Here is a 22949-nt window from a genome sequence, read left to right as displayed (position 1 = left end):
AGGGTGTAGCCTCGTTGTCCCACTGGTTGATATCGAAACTGTTCTAACCAATCAGACTGCGTAGCCGGGCCGTGTTTCCACCAATAAGGGGGCAAAGGGACAGATTCAAACTGATAAGGGATTGACAGGCGGAGAAGGATCATCTCAGTGGAGGAAAGAGGAATCGCCCTTTGACAAGAATTGGGGGAATTATTCAGTGAGTGGCCCGGATACAAGGAATGGAGAGAGGTGTGTGTGTGTGTGGTGGTGGGGGTGATGATTGGAGCGGGAAATCGTAGCCAGGGGTGCAAACTTGGGCAAACTTTGGCCCTCCAGGTGTTTTGGACTTCAGCTCCCACAATTCCTAGCAGCCTACCGGCTGGGTTGCTATAGGTTATCCGGGATGTATGGCCATATTCCAGAAGCATTCTTTCCTGACGTTTCGCCTGCATCTATGGCAGACATCCTCAGAGGTAATGAGGTATATACCTCACAACCTCTGAGGATGCCTGCCATAGATGCGGGCGAAATGTCAGGAGAGAATGCTTCTGGGACATGGCCATACAGCCGGGCAAACTCACCACAACCCTGTAATGAGATATGGTGGAAACTAGGCAAGTGGGGTTTATATATCTGTGGAATATTCAGGGTGGGAGAAAGAACTCTTGTCTGCTTGAGGCAGGTGTGAATGTTTCCATTGGCCACCTTGATTAGCATTGAATAGCCTTTCCGTTTCAAGGTCTGGCTGCTTACTTTCTGAGGGAATCCTTTGCTGGGAGGTGTTAGCTGGCCCTGATTGATTCATGCCCACAAGCCTGTGGAAAATTTCAACAGAAAGGAGGAAACCATGAAAATGAACAAAATCTGGCTACCAGTATTTTAAAAAACCTCTAAAATTAGAACAGTAAACAAAGAACAACACTCAGGACCTCATCACACTAGAGCTTGGATCCACTTTAAATCCATTTTAGGGAGAGGGCTTTAAACAGCTCAGCCAGATAGATCCTGGGCCTCACTAAACTACAAAACCCAGAATTCTGCAGGAGGCAGATTTAAAGTGGATTCATGCTCTAGTGTGATGAGGCAATCAGAAAACAGAGGAATTCCAGACATGAAACAATTGGGGCCAGCTAACACTTCCCAACAAAGGATTCCCCCAGGCAAGAAGCAGCCAGGCTTTGAAGCTGTAAGGCCATTCAGTGCTAATCAAGGGGGCCAATTGAAACATTCACACCTGCCTCAAAGAGTTCTTTCTCCCACCCTGAACATTCCACAGTTATATAAACCCCAGTTGCCTAGTTTTCAACATACCTCAAAACCTCTGAGGATACGTGCCAAAGATGTGGACGAAACATCAGGAGAGAATGCTTCTGGAACATAGCCATACAGCCCGGAAAATTCACAGCAACGCAGCAGATAGGCTGTTAGGAATTGTGGGAATTGAAGTCCAAAACACCTGAAGGGCCAAAGTTTGCCCATGTCTGTGAAGTTAATACAATTTGATACTAACTGCGATGGTTCAGTGCTATGGAATCTTGGAAGCTTGATCCACAAGGTCTTTAGCCTTCACTGTCTGGTGACTGACTCATCAGACTACAATTCCCATGATTCCTTTAAGACAAGGCAATTAAAGTGGTGTCAAACTGCGTTCATTTTTCAATGTAGATGCACCTTGGGTGGAAGGGGAATTCAAATCCATTTTAATATTAATCTGTTTTATGTATCCCATTGTACTGCTTTTGAAATTGTGAATCGCTTTGGGTCTCAATCCTAAGAAATAACAGGATAATAATAGTAATAGTGCCTTGAAGGCCATAGAGCATAGCCCCCCCCCCAATGGCGCAGCGTGTTAAAGCACTGAGCTGCTGAACATGCGGACCGAAAGGTTGCAGGTTCGAATCCGGAGAGCGGAATGAGCGCCCGCTGTTAGCTCCAGCTTCTGCAAACCTAGCAGTTCAAAAACATGCAAATGTGAGTAGATCAACAGGTACTGCTCTGGCAGGAAGGTAACGGCGCTTCATGCAGTCATGCCAGCCACATGACCTTGAAGGTGTCTACGGACAACTCTGTCGCTTCAGTTCAGAAATGGAGATGAGCACCAACCCCCAGAGTCGGACACGACTGGACTTAATGTCATGGGAAACCTTCACCTTTACCTATCTACTCTGTAGAATCAATGCAGTTTGACCCCAATCTAACTGCCATGACTCAATGCTATGGAATCCTGGGAATTGTAGGTTAGTGAGACATCAGTGCTACAGTATTTGATAGACAAGGTCATGCAGACCTTGTAAAACTACAGCTCCCAGAACTCAATAGCATTGAGCCATGGCAGTCAAAGTGATATCAAACTGCATTAAATTTAACAGTGTGTATGTGCAATGCAAGCTATGATAGTCTAAATGGTGTCCTCCATTTAAACTCATGTGAACCATTATCATTATCGTTGTTGTTTTATTATTTACTCTATTGTTATCCTGCCTTTCTCCCACTATAGGGACTCGAGCCAGCTAACAAAAATATCACACAATTCAAATGCATTAAAATATAAATATCAAAATTAAAAACTGCTAAATCCTCCGTGTCATCAAAAGCATTGAAGTTCTGACTTCAAACATTTAAAGTTTAAAATGTGATCCCAGCCATCCTTGCTGTTCCTTCATGGCATGGCGAAACCTTGTTTTTGTTTTGCTTTTTCAGGCAAGATTTCCTCAAAAGGAGGTTCTGCGCAAATTTGCACAAAAAGAGGAGAGTTGGAACAGTGAAGCTACTTTGGCAGGGGAAAGAAAGACTTTTCCCCTATCTGCTCATCTCAAAACTCTTGGGAAAGAAGGGCAGAGACACACTGGAGTCCCCTGCAGCACAGACTGACCTTGCCATGTCCACCAGCAGTTACAGTTTTGCAGACCGGTGTGTGTCTGTCTTGTGCTGCAAGTTCTGTCAACAAGTTCTCAGCTCCCGAGGCATGAAAGCTGTGCTCCTGGCTGGTACAGAGACAGATCTCTATTCCACAGACATTCCTCCCACCAGGTGAGTGGTAATTTCATAGCCAATATAACCGGTTTTGTTTGTTGTCTTGTGATCCTGTCAGGAAAGTTTACATTGCCCCTAAACCACATCGCCTCATCTTGATTTGGGCAGAGAATCTATTTGTGATGGCACCCTTCCAACATTTAGCTATGACACTTATGCCAATAAAGGTGAAATGCAATGGTTAGTCATAATAACAACAATCACTTTTATTTGTAACTCCACTCTCCTTACAGCTCGAGGTACATAGTTAAAACACCCAGATAAAACAACAGTGCCATTAAAATACACAATTCAAATACATAGGACAAAGGCTAAATTACCAATACGAATAAAATGTAAAGTTAAAACCATAATAATAATAATAATAATAATAATAATAATAATAATAATAATAATAATAATACAATAGACATTCAGCCAGCAGCCACGGGGATTGGTAGATGCTAGATGAATGTAGTTTCTGGTTGCTTGAGAGTTACTATTAAAATAGGCCTAACTATTTTATACCATACTATACCATACACTCTGTATTGACTTGATATTAATACTGAAATACAGTAATTAAAAGTAAATAAGGACAATCTTAACATAATGTAACACATTTTCACTTTCACTTTTTTATTTAAAGTATTATTTTTGCAGGGTTTTTTGCCCCTTCCACACAGCTGAATAAAATTCCACATCTGCTTTGAACCAGAATATATGACAGTGTGGACTCAGACAATCCAGTTCGAAGCAGATATTGTGGGATTTTCTGCCTTGATATACTGGGTTATGTTGCTGTGTGGAAGGTGCCTTAGTTCCAGTTAACTGAGAGTGTACTGTAATAATGCATTTCTTATCTGCCTCTCCTCAAGATACAACATAGGCCCCTTTCACATAGCTGAATAAAATCCCACATTATCTGCTTTGTAACTGGAATATCTGGCAATGTGGACTCCACTAATCCAGTTCAAAGCAGATATTGTGGTATTTTCTGCCTTGATATTCTGGGTTCTATGACTATGTGGAAGGGCCGATAGTTAAAATACATAGATAAAAGCATAAAACCATTATATATATATATATATATATATATATATATATAGAGAGAGAGAGAGAGAGAGAGAGAGAGAGAGAGAGAGAGAGAGAGACATAGCATTAGATTAAAATACATTAAAGTCATTTAAACAAATAAGATGCCGCTTTAAAACTCATAGCCAGGTTAGCAATTCAGTTAAATGTGATACTGCTCACCATATGCATTACATATGTGTATGGACTACAAGAACAGTTATGCCACAGTTATTCATCTGAAAGCAGCATTGGCTGAACTTCCATTATGTACACCCCTTATACTAACTTTCATAAATATAGGAACATGGTGTTCTGTCTGTGAATTGTTATTGTTATTAATATTATTCAGCTTTTTCTCTCATAGTCCTTAGATGTTGGTAATCCACACATGTAGTTAGGCATGTGCTACTTTCTAAAGACTTGCACACCTATGATCCAACAAAATAAATGAGTTCCTTGAAGTCAGTGTATTGCATCTTAATATGTACCTTGCAAATCTATGGATTTTTGGACACTGCAAAAAAAACTTTGTGAATTCAGCATGGCAAATTTGGCGGGGGGGGGGGGGAGGGGTGATCCCCAATCAGCAGCTTAAGTTGTGTAAGGAAAACAAATGGTTCTAATATTAACCTTGTGAGAATGTTACTGGCATTGTGCTGATACTGTTCACTTTCACTTCCCTTGATAATCAGTTTCGGGTTTATTTGTTGTGGTAACAGTCAAAAGCCCGAAACACAGTATTGCGTAAACCACAGGAAGACATAGTCTCTGCTTTCCATCTGATTGAGTGGTTATGAATCAAAGTGTGACTGCTAAAGCAACAGCAAAAAAAAGTGTCAAATCGTGTACAGTATATTATGTAAGAAAATATAATCCCCTTAAACATCTTTAGTGTGACTAAAATGTAAAGTCATGGAAATTGTTGTTTTATAAGGCTTTTAGTCCACTCTACCATAGTGTTGGTGCCTAAAGGTAAAGGTTTCCCCTGATGTTAAGTCCAGTTGTGTCCGACTCTGGGGGTTGGTGCTCATCTCCATTTCTAAGCCGAAGAGCTGGCGTTGTCCGTAGACACCTCCAAGGTCATGTGGTTGGCAGAGTGGTACCTATTGATCTATTCACATTTGCATGTTTTCGAACTGTTAGGTTGGCAGAAGCTGGGGCTAACAGCGAGCGCTCATTCTGCTCCCTGGATTCGAACCTGCGACCTTTTGGTCCGCAAGTTCAGCAGCTCAGCGCTTTAACACACTGCGCCATTGGGGGTCCCCGTTGGTGCCTTACCAAACTACAACTCCTAGGATTCAATAGCATTGAGTTATGGCAGTTAAAGTGGTATCAATCCCAATTCATTCTACACTGTAGATGCATTCCATGGCAGTTGAAGTGGAATCATAGCCCTGTAGTGACCATTTTCACCACTGAAATGGATACTGGCATACCAACAGATCTTTTCCTTCAAACCAGAAAGCAATGTCGTAGTGTCTTGGGAAATTATACAGGTCAAAGATGAAATAACATTTTTCAATAACGTAGCTGTGTTTAATGTGGCTTTGGGTGCTGAATTTTAAAAAAACAAAAACAAAATAAAAATGTACTGCACACTATTCTTTAACAAACTTGATATTTTTATCGTTTCATTTGTACTCAGTTTTGATTACTTTTGGACATTGATGTTCCAGTGTAATTTCTTTTAGTGCTTTTGGATTGATGTTTATGTTTTATATCACCAAATTAAAGTGTTTTTGAAAGTCTGCTAAATGACTTTAACCCCTTTCTTTCAGTTACTCCCCAAACAAATCTTACTCAGTCACATACTACAAAATAAAAATATCAAAATTTTGTAAAAACTACATGATAGAGTAAATCTGAGGTCAATTTTTGGATTTGGAATGTCAAATTTCTATAAAACTAGCATAAATTTATTAAAAATTTTGCATGCCTAGGTTATTTACTACTATTGGCTTCTTTCTACTGTGCTGAAATAAATTATTAGCATGGCAGCTTGATATTCTGTTAGCACTGAGCAGTTAAACTGAAGAGAGAGCTAATGTATTGAAAAATGCCGATGTTATGAGACTATAAATCAAGTATGGCAGTCCTGTATCTCTTTGCATTGGTGGCTACCTGCCACCTGAATAGTGTCTCCCATGGCAACTTCTAGCAGTAAAAAAAATAGAAACTATCTGACATAGATTAGTTCAGGGAAGACATGCTTTTGCTTTACTGTTGCATTGTTTCAGGAATTCATGAACAATGGCACTGTTTCATTGGTAACCAATTGAAGGCACATCATCTAGGAATGAACTCAGATTAATGGGTGTTTCAAACTATTCAGTCTGCACATGCAGATTCAGCTATTGTAGAGAAAGCTCTTGACACTTTTAATCTGTCTCCCACACCTGTTCATCTTATTCTGTTGCTATGATTCATGGCTAGCCATCAATATAGTGGCTGGGGGGTAGGGGTGCAAAGCTGGTGGAATGGTCATTACCTGGACAAATGTTCTGCAGTACATATGCACTGGCTGATCAATTGGCTGGTTAAATAGAAAGGGGAGAAAGGTGGGTTGTTGTTTTTTAAAAGGGGGAAAATAATAAGCTAATCAGTTTGCGTACATTTTGAAAATTAATTCTGGTTTGTAATATGATTGCATTTCATATTTGAGAGTTAAGAAACAAGATATACCAGTATATGGAACACATTCTTTAATTGCAGAAAACATATAGGGTGGTATAGCTCTCCACATTAGGCCACTTTCTGAGGCAGGGCATAAAGTGGAGAGATGGGAAAGAGATAAAGCACTGCTGCTAATAATATTAAGTGTAAGCAAAGTGTAAACAGCTTTTCATCAAAATCATAGAATCAGAAGAAACCACAATTGCCATCCAGTCTAACCCCACTCCACTATGCAGGAGTACACATTCAAAGCACTCCTGATCAGAGGCGGTCCAACAATGAGGCGAATTAGGCAGTCGCCTGTGGCACAGACCATGCGGGGGTGCTGTCAAGGCCGCGGCTGAAGGCCCAGCCACCCATCCGCATGGCTGCTCTCCTGCTCTCCCTCGCTGTCTGAGGACTCCTCGCCTGCCGCTCAGCCGTCGATGGGCCTGTGCGTGTGAGCAGGCCTTCCAATCGACCAAGTAGGGGGTTGGGAGGGCACCAAAATTCGGGAGGGGCGCCAAAATTCTGGTCGCCTACTCCTGAAAATTACCTCAGGACGGCTCTGCTCCTGATAAATAGTCATCCATCCTCTGTTTTAAAACTTCCAGAAGTAGTAGACTCAACTCACTTGAAGGCAATGTTTTCTAGGACTTATTCTGAATATGGACTGCAACCTTAGCTCTGGGGTCCCTGTGAAGTTTTAATCCATTAATCTTCAAAGACATAACTGTGGTCGCTGCAATATCAGTATGTAAGGGATCTTGTAACACCTTAGAGACTAACTGAGAGAATGAAGTTGGTAGCGTAAGCTTTTGTAGATTATAAATATCTGAGGAAATAGACAGGCTTATGCTACCAACTTAATTTGCTTAGTTAGTCTCTAAGGTGCCACAAGAACCATTAATCTTGGCATAGACTGGTAACATAAGGGAATTAGAACAGTGTTCAGAACCAACTATTTATAAATATTTCAGCTGAAGTACTCAAAGGGTAGGTGACCTGCTTTTCAGATGTGTTGGATTGCTACTAATCAAAGTCTGAGAAAACATTTTCACAATCTTCAGGGTTTATGGAATCTGTAGTCCAGAGTCAGGAGAGAGACACAATGTTGTCTGTCTGTATCTGAAAGACAACAATTAAATGTGTTTCTAAGCAGTGATTGGGTGTTCTGAACTATTCGAAACCTGTAGCAGTGATTCTGTTTTGCTAAGTAGTAATTGCTTTATGTAGATTCATTCTTAATGTATATCCTCTTAAGAATAAAATTGCCTGACATCCTAATATAAGTGAAAATTTGATGTGTAGACAAAACAGGAATGGAAACCATGCAGCCTCTGGAAGTTCTTGAACTGGAGTCCCAATATTTCTCAACGTTGGCTGTGCTGCCTTCTGCTTCTGGAATGTGAAATATATAGTAGCATCTGTAAGGAACCCAAGCTAGAACTGTAAAGTCATGGAGTTGGAAGAGACCACAAGAGCCATCCAATTTAACCCCCTGTAATGTAGGAATATCCAATTAAACCACTCCTAATAGATGGCCATCTAGCCTCCATTTAAAGCCCTCCAGAAAAAAGGAGACAGCACCACACACTCTTAGACAGCATATTCCAGGTTGAAAAATTCTTAGTATCAAGTTGTTTTTTCTAATGTTCAGATGGAATCTCTTTTCTGTAATCTGAATCTATTGCTCCTATCTTGGTCTCTAGAGCAACAGAAAACAGACTTCCTTTAGCCTAATATGACATCATTTCAAATATTTACATATGGCTATTATGTCCCCTCTTAACCTTCAATTTTCCACACAGATCCCTAAACCACTGTTGACTCTAAGACTCCTAGATCCCTTTCATATGTATTGTTCTCAAACCATCTATTCCTTATGTGTGCATTTAATTTTTTTCTCCCTAAGTATAATACCTTATATTTCTCCATGTTAACATTTTATTAGTTTTAGCCCAACACTCTACTCTGTTAAAGTCATTTTGACCTCTGATCCTGTCTTCTGGGATATTAAAAAAGGTAAAGGTTTTCCCCTGACGTTAAGTCCAGTCGTGACTGACTCTGGGGTTGGTGCTCATCTCCATTTCTAAGCCGAAGAGCCAGCGTTGTCCGTAGACACCTCCAAGGTCATGTGACCGGGATATTAGCTACTCCTAATTTGATATCATCTGCAGATATAATAAGTATGCCCTCTATTCCATCATCCAGGTCATTGATAGAGGTTTTGATTCACACCTAACTGGGAAAAAGACCCTCTGATACCCCACTAGTCACTTCTAGTGGGGTATCAGAGGAGCCATTCATGAACATCCTTGGGATTCAAACCATCAAGCAATTGAAAATCCACCAAACAGTCGTATTGTCTAGCTCACATTGTATTACCTTGTTTGTAAGAAGACCATTTTGGACCTTGTCAATGGCCTTATTGAAACCAAGATATGCTATGTCAATAAAATTCCCTCCATCTGTCCAGCTTGTAACTCTAGCAAAAAAGAGAGCGTTGCATTACCTTTTTGAGTGCTTACAACAGTCTGTTTAGTGATCTGCTCTAGAATCTTACCTGGTATTGATTTCAGGCTGACAGGGCTGTAATTGTTCAGGTCCTCTTTCTTTCCCTTTTTTTATGTTGGAGGACAACATTTGCCCTTCTCCAGTCAGAAATGCTGGGGCAATCTGACAGTTTTTAAAATATCATTGGATGTAGTTCATCTGCCCCTGGAGACTTGAATTCATTTAGAATAGCCAGGTATTCCTGTACTATCTCTTTACTCTTAAGTGGTTTATTTATCTTAATTAAACTGAAATGGCATTCTATATTAAAGGTCATACCTAAGTCACGTGCACCAGAATTTAATGGGATTCGCTAAGTATTCTCCAAAGGGCAACTTTGTTTGATCAATTTTTCAGGAACAATGCCAAAAAAAGATTATCTGTCAAGCTCTTAAAAGCAAATGCTGAAATTGTTCACCAGTTCTACAATTGTTTAGTTGTAATGCCTTCCTACTGGATAAATGTATGATAGCAATTAGACCTGTAATTGAAAAAAATAAATAAAAAGAATATGTTCTATGGGAGTTTTGAGTCCCAGAATACTTCACAGCTAACTATGAAACCATGTTCAAGTTAATTTTAACTAGCTACAATATTTTTCATTCCCACCCCTGCCAGTACTGTTGACTTCATTGGAAGCTGCTATTTTACAGAAAACTGCAAGTGTAAACTAAAGAATGTTGCCTGTTTGAAATGGTAAGTACTGTAATAGTCTAACATAGCTTTTGAGTCTCTGCCTCTCTGTTAATTTGGGTGAAAGAACCTGAAGCTGACTTGATTATTCAGCATTCCTTACTGTTTCACTATAAATTATCACAAACTTCCAGAGTTTAAAAAGCATAGGCTAAATTTTAGCAATACAATGTTAGTTATGGGGGGAAAAGATAGAAAACCTTTCGCTCACTAGAAGTTATCACCTTCTTCGATTCTCAGAAGTCTCAGCCAAAATGTTCAATGACATGTAATTGAAGGAGTTACAGTACAAAACATTTGGAGGGCCATCTTTTTATCATCTATTTGGAATGACTCTACTAAAGATGAAATCTTCACAATTTTAACAAAAAGGTGGCCATGTATATTTTGTTATATATTCAGAGCATATATTAAAATATTCTGAATATATATACCTCATTTTCCTATTTTTGGGAGGGGAAATGGCTTTGAACATATGCCTTTTTGAACAGTGAACTGCCACCAGAAAATATGGTAAATGAAATTCTCCTGAATTCTGGCATGGAGATGCAGTAAATCTTAACCTCTTATAATTCTCTATGTCATGGGAATGTGATTTGTAGAAACATAAAAGAAAAGTTCATACAGTAGAGTCTCACTTATCCAAGCTAAACGGGCCAGCAGAAGCTTGGATAAGTGAATATCTTGGATAATAAGGAGGGATTAAGGAAAAGCCTATTAAACATCAAATTAGGTTATGGTTTTACAAATTAAGCACCAAAACATCATGTTTTACAACAAATTTGACAGGAAAAGTAGTTCAATATGTAGTAATGTTATGTTGTAATTACTGTATTCACGAATTTAGCACCAAAATATCACGATATATTGAAAACATTGACTACAAAAATGACTTGGATAATCCAGAAACTTGGATAAACGAGGCTTGGATAAGTGAGACTCTACTGTATTTGTATCCAGAAGCAACCAAAATTCTCCACACACTCACATTACTCTAATAATCATGATACCCACTTTCTGTTCTTTGTTGATTAGTGTGATATGTTTAGGGAATCTACTTTCAGTTGTTTTTAGCTGGATTGAATCTAGTTCCTTACAACTGTTGGGATTGGGTTCTAGGAAATTCTTATCCTCAAGCACAATCCCAGCACCCCATTGTTGGTAGCCGGCAGGAATTAGAAATGCATAACAGGGCTCATCCAACATGGAGAAAAGTGCCATTGCTAGTGATAATGGGGTGCCTGCAATCGAGTCCAATAGTGTGCTGGATCATCATGTGGATTGCATGCCAGCAGTAGCAACTAGACCCCCCCCCCCCCCCCCCACACACACACACACACACACAATCAGGTTTTCGTGGATAAGGACCAGGAAATTAATAGCTTTGGATTTGCAGAATCCAAAGCCATCCCTTTGTCCCAAAACTGACATAGTCCAGTTAATTGGAACTGGTATAATGGATACATTTTAAAAATATTATCTTCATGACTACTGTCACAAATGAGCAGGACTTCAGATTGAGCAATGGATTGCAGTGCCTGTTCATCTCTATCCCTGCTTATAACTGTGCTGTCCATAGCTTTTTATCTCAATACTTTTTTGGATTTTTACAAAACAATATAACAAAAAAGAGGGTGGACCAATGCAATGACAAAGCAAAAAGATATTATTATACTATTTGTAGAAAGTTTCTATACAATCATAAAACAGGTCTATAGAGTGATCTGTTTTGTGTTTATTTGGTTCCCTCAGTTTAATAGCATTCTCTCTCCAAAAGTGTAGCAATTGCTACCATTCGTCTACAAAATAATCTTCCTTTTTTGTCTTCTCTACTGTGTACAATATTGTGACAGATTGATAACCATTAAATCCATGTGGTGGCTGATGAACTGAGGGAAGGGGGAAGCTTTCCGCCACCACAGAAAGGAGAGAAGTTTTCCTACTCAGCTTATGTGCCACGACTGATTAAATCTCATATCTTGTAGATCCACTCAACCTTGGAAGGTGGATTGATAGTCTTACCTTTTTGACCCATGGTGAAGCAAGTGGGTGGTACTTGTTTTTAAAGATTTTGTATTTTGTTTTGTGTCAATACAGAACAATGTTTGGGATTAAAATTACATTGCAGGGGGTCCATAGGTGTGCCTGTTGATGTGTATTGTCAATTGTTTTGGAAAGGCATTTTGTTCCAAATTTGGTCAAACATTGACTTAGGTTCATTACATGGGGAAATCCCATTTAATTAACTTGTTATTTGCTGAGGGAGACTTATTATCTGGTGATCTTACAGCTTATTGTTTGGCCTCCTCTTTCATCTAAGAATGTGCATGTCAAATATTCTATTTTCTTTTCCAGTGGGAATGTGGTAGGTTACCACGTGATTGCTCCATGCAAACCTTGCTTGCTCTCCAGCAACAATGGACACTTCTGGATGTTTCACAGCCAAGCGGTTTTTGGAATCAACAGGCTGGATTCCTCTGGTATGGAACATTTCAAAGATTTCATTGTTCCTGTCTTCCTGTAGTGTTCTATCTCATTGTTTTTATTACAGGGAAATAGTTCCTAGAAAAAAAGTGTTTACCAGAAGTACAATGCAGTATCAGGCCCAGAAGCCCTACCTTGTCTTTTTTAAAACTACAATACTGGGCTTATTGTCTTTCTACATAAAAATCCATTCCAGCTTTCTCCCAGTTTGGTCCACCACCACCACCGTCTCATTTGCCTATTTCAGAAATGAAATTGGGAAGGGAGAGCCTTATTTTTACATCCGGAATCACAGGGCCCTACCAATCTACTGCTGATCTATCAGTCTACCTTCTGCCTACTCATGACATACACAATTGTCTCAAGAGTTCTACTGTGTTCTACCTGCTTGTAAAAATAAATCCAGTAAAGAAACATTGCAGGTGAAACTGATCAGCTTTCATTCTCTTCATCTCTCAAAAATCACATAAAAATAAATCTAGTAAAGAAACATTGCAGCTGAAACTGTTCAGCTTTCATTCTCTTAGTCACTCAAAAATCACACACTGATTTGATCAGTAAATTTACTGTAACTTTTGCTTCTAACAGCTGGAGTTTTGGAAATGCTTAACTCATATAAATATCAAACAGCATAGACAACGCATCATTGTGTTTTGTTCTGTGTCTTTTCATGAGTTGTTACACACAACTGCCTAATCTACAACACTGTAATTTGTAGGTGGCTTATGCTTCTTGTAGCTACTTCAGCATCCCATTATTTACATGGGCATTCTTTCCCCTATCCCCAAATATAAGGAGAGAAGTCAAGAAGTTTGTGTGTTTCATCATGCCAGGAGGGTAGGAATGAGAAACATGTGACCCTCCAAATTTTGTTGATTTGTGGCTTCCACCACTCCTCATCTTTGGCTAGTTGATCAAGCTTATAGTCCCAACAACAGCTAAAATGTCACAAGTGCTTGGTTTATGACTTAAAACAGAGACAGGTGTCAGGACCCAGGCTGCAGAGCACCAATAACCATACGCAGAGGCCAGAATCTATCTAATATCTTTATTAAAGAATTATATAAAGTCAATAAAAACAAGTGTCGAATATAGTCCAGAAGTAGACCCTTCAGGAAAGGTCAAATATAGTCCAGGAAAGCAATGTCCAATATATGATATTAAAGTCCAAAGTTATAATCCACTTCACCGAAACACACACTATTTAGCAAGCAATAGTGTGGGGAACTGTCCATAGTCTTTGAGGCTCAAGGTAAATCCGAAGGAAGGGAAACAAGGCTGGAATCCGAGAAGCAGGGTCCGTGGTTTAAAACGCAAGGCAAGGCAAGACTTGAGACTTGGCAAGGTCCAACTTGAAACAAGACAATCGAGGAACAAGAACTGAGTCCATAGAAATCCGTGGAACAAGGCAGGGCTGGAAACTTGATTCAGGAGTTTGATTCAGGAAACTTGGGAACTGGGGTACGAAGTCTACACACGATCTCACTCCACGAGCTGACGAATTGACTCCGCAAGGAATCCTTTGTGGCCAAACATCTATATAGGATCTTGTTTTCCCGCCAAAGCACACTTTCTCTGGGGAACAAGAACCGAAACCTACACTGTCCAGATGCAGGACTCCTTAAACTTTCCCAAGGGAAACAGACTTAATCATCTAATTGTCTGGCAGCTATCCGGGCGCTACGGCGAGTCGCCTCCCGAGCGTGTCTATCTTGATTATAATAAAGGCGGCGAGAAAATGGGGGAGATTCCTGCTCAAGGCTTGTTTGGCTGACTTCTTGTGGGCAAACATCCTGCAGCTGCAAGGGCTCCAAATCTGGCAGAAACGGTGGGAAACCCAAGTTTTCCTCTTCATCTGTCACAACAGTACTAGGAACGGGACTACATGGCCCATGAGTCATCACAACAGGTCATATTTGTCTTCAGACATAGGCTAATTACACTATGTAACAAAAGTTGAAAAAAATTCTCTTCCTGGTTTGAAAGTGTTATTTTCTGTTTAATTGTGGTGTAATTATTTTGAAAGTAGTTGTTATACTCCAGAAACTTCATTTTTGTGGCTGCCACAAACTATGTTGAATTGGTTGAGACTCTATGAGATATTCATTGAAAAACTATAACAGAATGTGCTACAGGATCTCCCACAACAACAAAGTTTAGTCAACTTTTCCATGTTTTTAGAACCAATTAGGAAATGACATTTATAACCCAAGAACAAAAATTGTGTTACATAGTGTTATCCTCTCACACTGTATTGCTCTGTTGCCATGTAACCACAGTCTTCCCCAACCTGCTGCCCTCCACATGTATTGGACTTCATCCATATCACCTTTAGCTAGCATGGCTATGACCACATTGTTTGGTGTATCCAACCACATACAGAGGGCAACAAGTTAGGAAAGGCAATTCAATAATTAGGATTTGCAGTCAGAATTGCTTGCTTTATCTCAGTGTGGTATAGTGGCTAGTATGGATTGCTGTAGGAAAAATAATTGAACCCATAAAGATGAAGGAATTTGCCTAAAGCAAGGATGTGCAAATTCCAGAGGCCACATCCCACCCATAACTACCATTGGCTGCATTACTGTGCTAAACCTCCAAACCAAAAGTGGCTAGATGTTCATGCCTGCTTTCCTATAGCTTTCCTTCTTGCTGCTCAGAGAATAAGCAATCACTGTTTTAAGAAAGAATCCTGGAGACTAAATATAATTATCTCAATTGACTTCTGGGACTCGAGGTGCCACAGAATCAGCCAGAGGTGCATCAGCTGGTCTCCCCTTTTCTAAAATATATGTTGCCTTTCACCTTGGTATTATTTTCTCCTAGCTGTATGCCCAAATGCTGGGACTTGATTATACTTTCTAATTAAAACTATAAATGAAATCATTATAATCTGCTCACACAAAGTCAACCAAGTGTTGATGACAACTTAACATACACCAATTCAGGAAATTAGCGCTTTCGTGGCATTTAAGAGCCTAAGCTGGGAATAGCCAGCCCTGTACCATATGGACTGTGGCACCTTCAAGACTGATGTGGAAGTGGGAATATTGATAGTGACAAGTTTGCAGATTCTTACTACACTGTTATGTAAAATCTACACTTTCTGAAATTATCTCCTTCATGCGACTGAAATGCTAGCCTTGAACTAAAAGTAATCTTTCATTGGCCTTTAAAAAAAGACTAAATGTACATGTTTCATTTCATTAATTGTTAGGTTTTTGCTGCAATTAAGGTTATGCATTTCTTTGAAAGTATGTTTTTTTCTGATATCTTGGACAAAAAGGTTATTTGGATTTTCTTTTTAAGGTACACACTTCTTGCTTTGGGGAAACTTGCCAGATTTAGATGAAAGTTCAGATGAGGACGTGTCCAGCATCTCTGAAGAGGAATGGATCAGATAAATCTTATCAACACTGTGTCTCTCACATTCCTAAGATGTGCAAATCCCAACAGGGCTGGGCAAAAAAAGAGAAAGAAATCGCTTCAGAAGAGCAATTCCTGTTGACTTTAGATTGTCTGATCTAGTAAACATCCTGATTTAAAAAAACGTGCCTAATATGTGAAGGTTAAAATTCCCTTTCTGTTTTTTGAAGAGACACTTGCCCTCAGTATGTATAGATGGCTTCTGCAATCGCTTGCTGTTGCTTCTTAAAGGATAGCACACAACAAGATCAAGGAGAGAATCCCCACATCACCATCACACAGTTACACTAAGACGGCATAGCAGTAGAGAGGAAAACTCTGTGGTGTTTGGCGCATGGTGTGTTATCTCTTGGCCTGCCTGACCTCATTTTTTCTGAACAGCTGGCTGGGCCAGGGGCTACGCAGCATGGCCTCACTTTAGGGGCCACAGTTAATGCGGCTACATTGTAAGCCACCAGTGAATACTGACTGTGCCATTGGCAGCCTTCCAGAATTCTGTGTTTGGATGACATGAGAGAGAAGGGAATTTGGGACTTTCTTAAATCTAGGTCTTTCTGCATCTGATGTACAAGAGCAGCACACTTCTGAGTTTTGCTAAAGGCCTAGCTTTCGAAGAAACCTACAAAAAAGCTTCTCTCTGCCAGCATATGTGTAGCCAACAAGGGTGAGGGCATAGCCTGGGAAATGGCATGCTTCCCTGCTCCTAATGGAAAGAGAAGGTGTAAAGGAAGCATAGCAAAAGAATCTGAAATGTCATCTGTTTCTAGATTTATAGCTGCCCAAGATCATGAAACAAAAAGGCGAAAATAATAGTATCCAGGGAGTGGCATTGTTAACTATGTTTGCTGATCTTTTCCATTTTATGAGAAGAGACTAGCAGCAGGCATGACACCGGAGGAGAATGTAACAAATGCAAAGCCAGATTCAATAAAAATTTCCTTCTGGCTCCCTGCTGCTGGCACAAGAATATTCCCTACATAGCTGGTGGCACAGTGCCTTTTGGAAAGAAGTCAGTCAGGCATTACTTGAATTGAATCCTGTCTCTGGTGTACTAAAATCAAAAGCAGCAGTTAGGTAGCTTGCAAGTTGAATAGTTTACTTTTCCCAAATTGATGAAGTGTCATCTGGAGTGTAATTTTTTAAACAGAAGTAATGTGCTCCTTGAAAATATATATATATATATATATATATATATATATATATATATATATATATCTGCAAGAATATTTAAGTGCTTTTGACACTTTCAATGCTCCAGTTTATGAGGTACTTTACAGGCCTGGTAAAGATCCCATTCCTCTGCTATAGTGAATTTGCAGTTGCTAGAAAGTACTTGTATGCCCACCTCAACTTTGAATCAATTAAATTGAATGAGCCATAAGTCTGTTTGTTTAGCTTCTTTAATGGAATATGTTCTTGATATTGTATCTTGGTTTGCAAGGTATCTAGAGAAAGGTAAAGGTAAAGATTTTCCCCTGACAAGTCTAGTTGTGTCCGACTCTGGGAGTTGGTGCTCATCTCCATTTCTAGGCCGAAGAGCCAGCATTGTCAGTAGACACCTCCAAGGTCATGTGGCCAGCATGACTGCATGGAGCGCTGTTACCTTCCCGCTAGAGCGGTTGTGCTCACTGTGGCACAGAAAGGGATTGGATGGAAGTACCATTTAATGAGAGTGCAAGGTGGGTGGTGTGATTGATAGGAAAGCAAGAAAGCGTATTGATTATGCATGCCATGAAGAAAAATAAATCAACAGCCATTTATTTTGTATGCCCAAAAATCATCCGATGCCAGCTATGACTCATGAAAGTGGCGAGGACTGTATGGCTGTCAATACTCATTAGGCTGGGATAATAAGGGGTTCATGTGGTGCAAACGGGATGAACAAGGGCAAGAAGAATGCTATACAGCCAGGCCTTTATATCAATGGATTCTATCAACCATAGCTCAAAAATTCAAAAAAAAATTCAAAAAGCAAACCTTGATTTTGTCATGTGACAATATATATATATTAATATATATATAGCCATACCTTGCTATAGCCCCACACTGTTTGACAGATCCTTGGGCTTTCTCTGGTACTTATTTGACATTTTGTATAAGGGACTCCATTTAGCCTGCCATTTATATAATAGTACTGCAGCATTCATGGATTTTGGAATCCACAGGGGTTCTAGTAGCAGACCCTGGTGGGAACCAAGGGCCCACTGCATTCTCAAGTTGATGATGGGTGAGATAGAAGTATATCATAGTCCTTAAAGAAGAGGTTTGGATTTATTTTGTTATATATATTTTAGGTCAACCAAGAGCACACAGTATTCAAACAATTGCATGCTTTAGTTTGTTCTGTTACATGCACATAGAACCATCTGTTACAGAGCAGAACAATGTGCTAGTTAAGCACAGAGATTAAAAGTCCTGAATGACTTGTAGCTTCCCAAGGGCATTAAGATTATGAGCACCTGTTACTCTGTTTGAAGTAAAAATTCAACATCTTCTGGAAATAAATCCAAATCAAGCATGGAAATACTATGTGAGTGTTGATGTGATCAAGCTTTAGAACAATGTATTATATTTGTTGCATATGGATTAGGTTCAGATTGGTTTGGGCTATCCATGGAGTTTCAGCTGACACCTATACTGCAAATGATTAAGTGCTCATTCAAAGACTTTTTTATTGTTTGGCAGTGTATTTTAATTGGTTGGTTTGGTTTGTGTTATTGGTTTTTTTTGCTGCTTGTCTTTGTTTTGCACATATCTGTTAGAGTTGCATTGCTTTAAATACATTGAATTGTTGTACTATATTTGCACACTGCCCTGAAATGAAGTATAGTTCTAAAGTGTTTGGATTAATAAACAAGCTAATAATTTGTCTTGCCTAATCCTTTTACATTATGAATAAAAGTGGGAGATGGTCCTTTCAGATTTTGTTTGTTTGGCCTACAATTTCCATTAGCTCTAGCTAGTATAGGCAATGGGAAAGTATTACAGTGATGCAATTTGGCAACTTGGAAAAAACATATGAGCTTGGTAAAATGGAGAGCAGTAAAAAAGATGAAGACTGTACTACGCTTGGACTAATTTCACCAGAGAAGCCACAGGCCTGAGTTTGCTGCCCTGAGCAGGGCAGTGGATGACTAGAGATCTTGGTGGTCTCTCATTCAAAGGATCATCTTGACAGCAAATAACCAGAAGTCTGACATCTGGAGTGCAAAACTGCCCATCCCTATTGTAGGTCCTTTAAGAAAGAAGACGAGTCTTTTTTTTTTAGATAAAACTATATATTTGGGTCAGTCATCCATACCAGAGATATTAGGACATTCATAACATATGGGCAGAGACAAGTCCTATATCAGAGATGAAAATTATGTAGCTCTCTAGATGTCATATGACTGTTTCAAGACCCACCATTCTTTATAATTGGATGTACTGTCTTGGATTGTGGGGATTGTATTCCAAAAATATCTGGAGGGCTATAAACTTCTGTAGGATTTGCCAATGGAGAATATTGCATTAAAAGCCTGGGAGAGGCAAACAAAATGGATCTAATTAAACTTCTACTGTGTAAAGTACACATTAGTTTTATATATGTTTACGTGTAATACATTCTGAAAATTGCTTGCAGCATGTTTAAAAAGCAACATATTTAATAAGTTGCAATGGCAGGTAACTAACTGGCTTGATAGTCCTCCCCAGTACTATGTTTAACAAAATAGATGCTATGGATAGTGATAAGTGGGATAACCCCAAGAGAAAATAAGGCTGCAATACTATCCCCACTTATCCTTTGAATTCAGGGCAATTTACCTCTAAATAAGCATATCAGATTACACAATTTTATTTGCTCCGAATTAGAAAGAAAGGGAATAATTTGGTTAAAATTAATAAAACAAAAATACTTAGTTGAATCATACCAATTATCTGTCCTCTTCAAAACACCAATACTGTTTTCCAAGGTACCCAAGGATTGCACATGGACATGAGAGCTCAACAGCAAACTGGGTCTTCATCTTTATACTAAAAAAATACAGATTAGGTTTATTGTTTACATTTTTAAGTGTATCATTGCTTTATTATCGAATAATTTGTTATGAATGTTATGTATATGCTCTTTCTAAAATGCCTGTGAAAAGAATGTGAGAGTAGAGTTAGGATGGAATAGTGTTATTTATTAAAACAACATGCTGTACTGTACTAATAATTCTTTACATGCATTCCTAATTTTAACACTTCAGAAACCCAATGCTGATTTCAAAACATGCATCTGTGTGCATGCATATATGCAAAGAATTCATTACTTTGGCAGGAATTGCATGTTCCCTTTTGTGACTGCAGTGGGACATATGAAATGAAGTGACTATTCCCCTGTTGTTTGAACTAGGGTCAGTCAGTGTCCATCCATCTCTCAATCTCTCTGTGTGTGCATCTCAATGAGTTTTGTACTTGGAAGTAATATAAAATACAGAAGCTTACAGTACCCACCTTGGACAGAACCATCTAAAATTCACCTTCCAATAAAGCCAGGGCATTCGTATTTCTCCAAATCTCTTTTAAGATACCACACGCTCCTGTGTTAACAGTACTGTTGTTAGGGTGATGCATTCTGTTTTCCATGCATTATTCAACATTCGTTGTAGCTAGCCATAAGGACTTAACATCAGGGAGAAAGCAGCAAAAAGTCACAGCAAAACAAAGATCAATTCTTCCATTTTCCTTCTAAAATGAAGGGAATATAGCTCTCATTTCAGCGTATATTATTCTGTAGTGTCTAAAAAAATGCATGTAAGAAAAAATACAGTACTTTTGTAATCTGCATCTGCAAAACTCCACACATACAACTGCTTATAATTAACGACTCACCTGCTGACTATGAGGCAAGCTTGTTGTGCTACAATTACAACCTACAGCAATAGAAACAGGATTCAGTCCTTACCCTACAGTGCTTACCCTACAATTTCCAAGACAATGGTTTCTATCAGCATAGTATTTTTTAAATACCGGGTTCATTATACAATGTATAATGGACCCAGTCCATACAATGTATTTGGTGCTACTTCCTATCACATTTTAAGGCTAATGTGCTCAGTTTTGCTGAGTTCTGCTTGAAAAAAAAATGATTTGTCTTGGTGGTTGGAAAGTCTATTTGCATGCATGTTTTGTCTGCTCTAACCATAAACTCCCTGCCATATCTCAGAGTTAGCTTGTTTGCAGACAGTTGTAGGGCTTTCATCAGTGCCCCTTGTCAAAATGTATTCTTTAAGCAGAAGTTCTTGGACACATCATAGATTTTCTCCTCAAACAAAGCTAATATGGGACAGCAGTCAAAGAAAACAACTTACCCAAAACTGAACTCTTCAAAGGAACTTTCATGCTTTATGTGGTTTTGGCTGCAGTTTGCCTGTCATCTGTGGTTTTTCAAAATAATGACAATTTGATGTCTCTGGGTAACGTCATACTCCAGGAAAATTAGCTCAAAATGTGTCTTACAGACTTCCATCCCTATGTTAATGTATCTAGGCAACGTGTAGGCAAGTTCGATAAGCCCTGTTACCTCCCTTGAACAACCAAGGGCTTGAAATAGAACATTTCAATCTAAAGACAGTTAAAATCCACTATAGTTTGTAAACGTAAGTTTTCACATTGTGTGTTCAGCAAGACATACTATGGATATATATTACATCTGATAAGCTGTCCTTAAAAGTGATTTGTGATGTCATTTCAGTTGTGTTTCCTTAGTTCTTCGTTCATATTATTTATACAATTCTTATATGCAAGGAATCGCATAAGCACATCCATAACTCTACACAGACTAATTGCATCAATACAATTCATATGTATTGTTTAGTGCAGTGGTTCTCAACCTGGGGTCCCCAGATGTTTTTGGCCTACAACTCCCAAAAATCCCAGCCAGTTTACCAGCTGTTAGGATTTCTGGGAGTTGAAGGCCAAAAACATCTGGGGACCCCAGGTTGAGAACCACAGCTTTAGTGACTTGGAAATCCATTATTCTTCACAATTGACTGTACTGGCCAGGGTTGTTTGAACTGGCATTTCTGTTACTGAGAAATCAAACTCCTCAACACTATGAATAAAATATATGAAATATATGAATATATGAAAATGGACTCCATTAGAAAATATAGCCAATTACATGGTCATCTCTAATTGAACTAAAAAGTAACCTTCTTATGAAATTCAGTGCAAATTCCCCAAAACGTGAATTCACCTCACCTTTGCCTCATCCTCACCCAGAGAAAATCACCATAATGCAATTTTCTTTATCTATCTGGCTTGATCTAAGTTATCCCTAGTAACGTTGCCTCATCTATAGCACATATCCAAGCCCTCTCTGTGAATCCTCCATTGTATGTCACTGTGCCTCAAACACCTTTTGTCCATCAGCCGGCACCTCCTTGGTCTAGCAGGCATTGGACCATCAGAACCCATCAATCGCTCATCAACCTGCATTCCACTAGGACACACCCAGTTTCTGGGAAGGACTCACAGCAGACACAGGACTTCAATCCACAAATGACAGTTTATTAAATTTCCTGTCTACCTTTGATTAGCTCAGAAACAGACTTGCATCTCCTCCAATGAGGCTGTGGATCCTAGCCAGCACCCTCCAGGACCAATGGAAAATAATAACACTAATAATAATAATATATTTTATTTATACAGGGTGTTTGAAAAAGAACTCCCTAGTTTTAATATGTTTATACTTAAAACTAGGTATCTCTTTCAAACACCCTGTATATCACCCTATCTCCTCAGGAGGACTCAGAGCGGTTTCCAACATAAAGTAAAACATTCAATTGATCATACAACAACATGAACATAATAAAATAATAAACATAATAAAAGAAGAACATACAATTCAAAACAATCCACAAAAGTTAAAGCTTGGCAATTTTCCATTGTTCTGTACTGCTGCTTCTTTCTGTCAAATGTACTATAAATAAACCCATGTGTACACAGTTGGGTTATGTCATTCCTTTGGAGTGCTTTCTCCACTGACATCCTCTCTAGCCAGTGAGAATAAATACCTCTGATTTTGCTTTCGAACCTGTCTG

At 39.1% G+C, this 22949-nt stretch overlaps 1 protein-coding gene across 3 annotated transcripts; it reads left to right on the top strand.

Moving 5' to 3' along the window:
- The first annotated feature begins 89 nt into the window (after positions 1-89).
- fam72a (family with sequence similarity 72 member A) lies at positions 90-18746 on the top strand. 3 transcript variants are annotated; one of them, XM_008115652.3, is made up of 5 exons: positions 90-196; positions 2680-3009; positions 9895-9972; positions 12325-12449; positions 15763-18746. In XM_008115652.3, exons 2-5 carry the CDS (start codon positions 2858-2860, stop codon positions 15855-15857), a joined length of 450 nt encoding a protein of 149 aa, XP_008113859.1. In that variant the 5' UTR covers positions 90-196; positions 2680-2857; the 3' UTR covers positions 15858-18746. The 3 variants fall into 3 exon arrangements, with proteins under 3 accessions (XP_008113859.1, XP_016850958.2, XP_003224070.1); XM_003224022.4 differs by having other exon boundaries at positions 100-228; XM_016995469.2 differs by lacking the exon at positions 9895-9972 and having other exon boundaries at positions 95-228.
- The last annotated feature ends 4203 nt before the right edge of the window (positions 18747-22949 follow it).

Source organism: Anolis carolinensis, chromosome 4, assembly GCF_035594765.1.
Source record: "Anolis carolinensis isolate JA03-04 chromosome 4, rAnoCar3.1.pri, whole genome shotgun sequence".
Taxonomy (NCBI): domain Eukaryota; kingdom Metazoa; phylum Chordata; class Lepidosauria; order Squamata; family Dactyloidae; genus Anolis; species Anolis carolinensis.
This window is presented reverse-complemented; position numbering and strand designations above follow the sequence as displayed.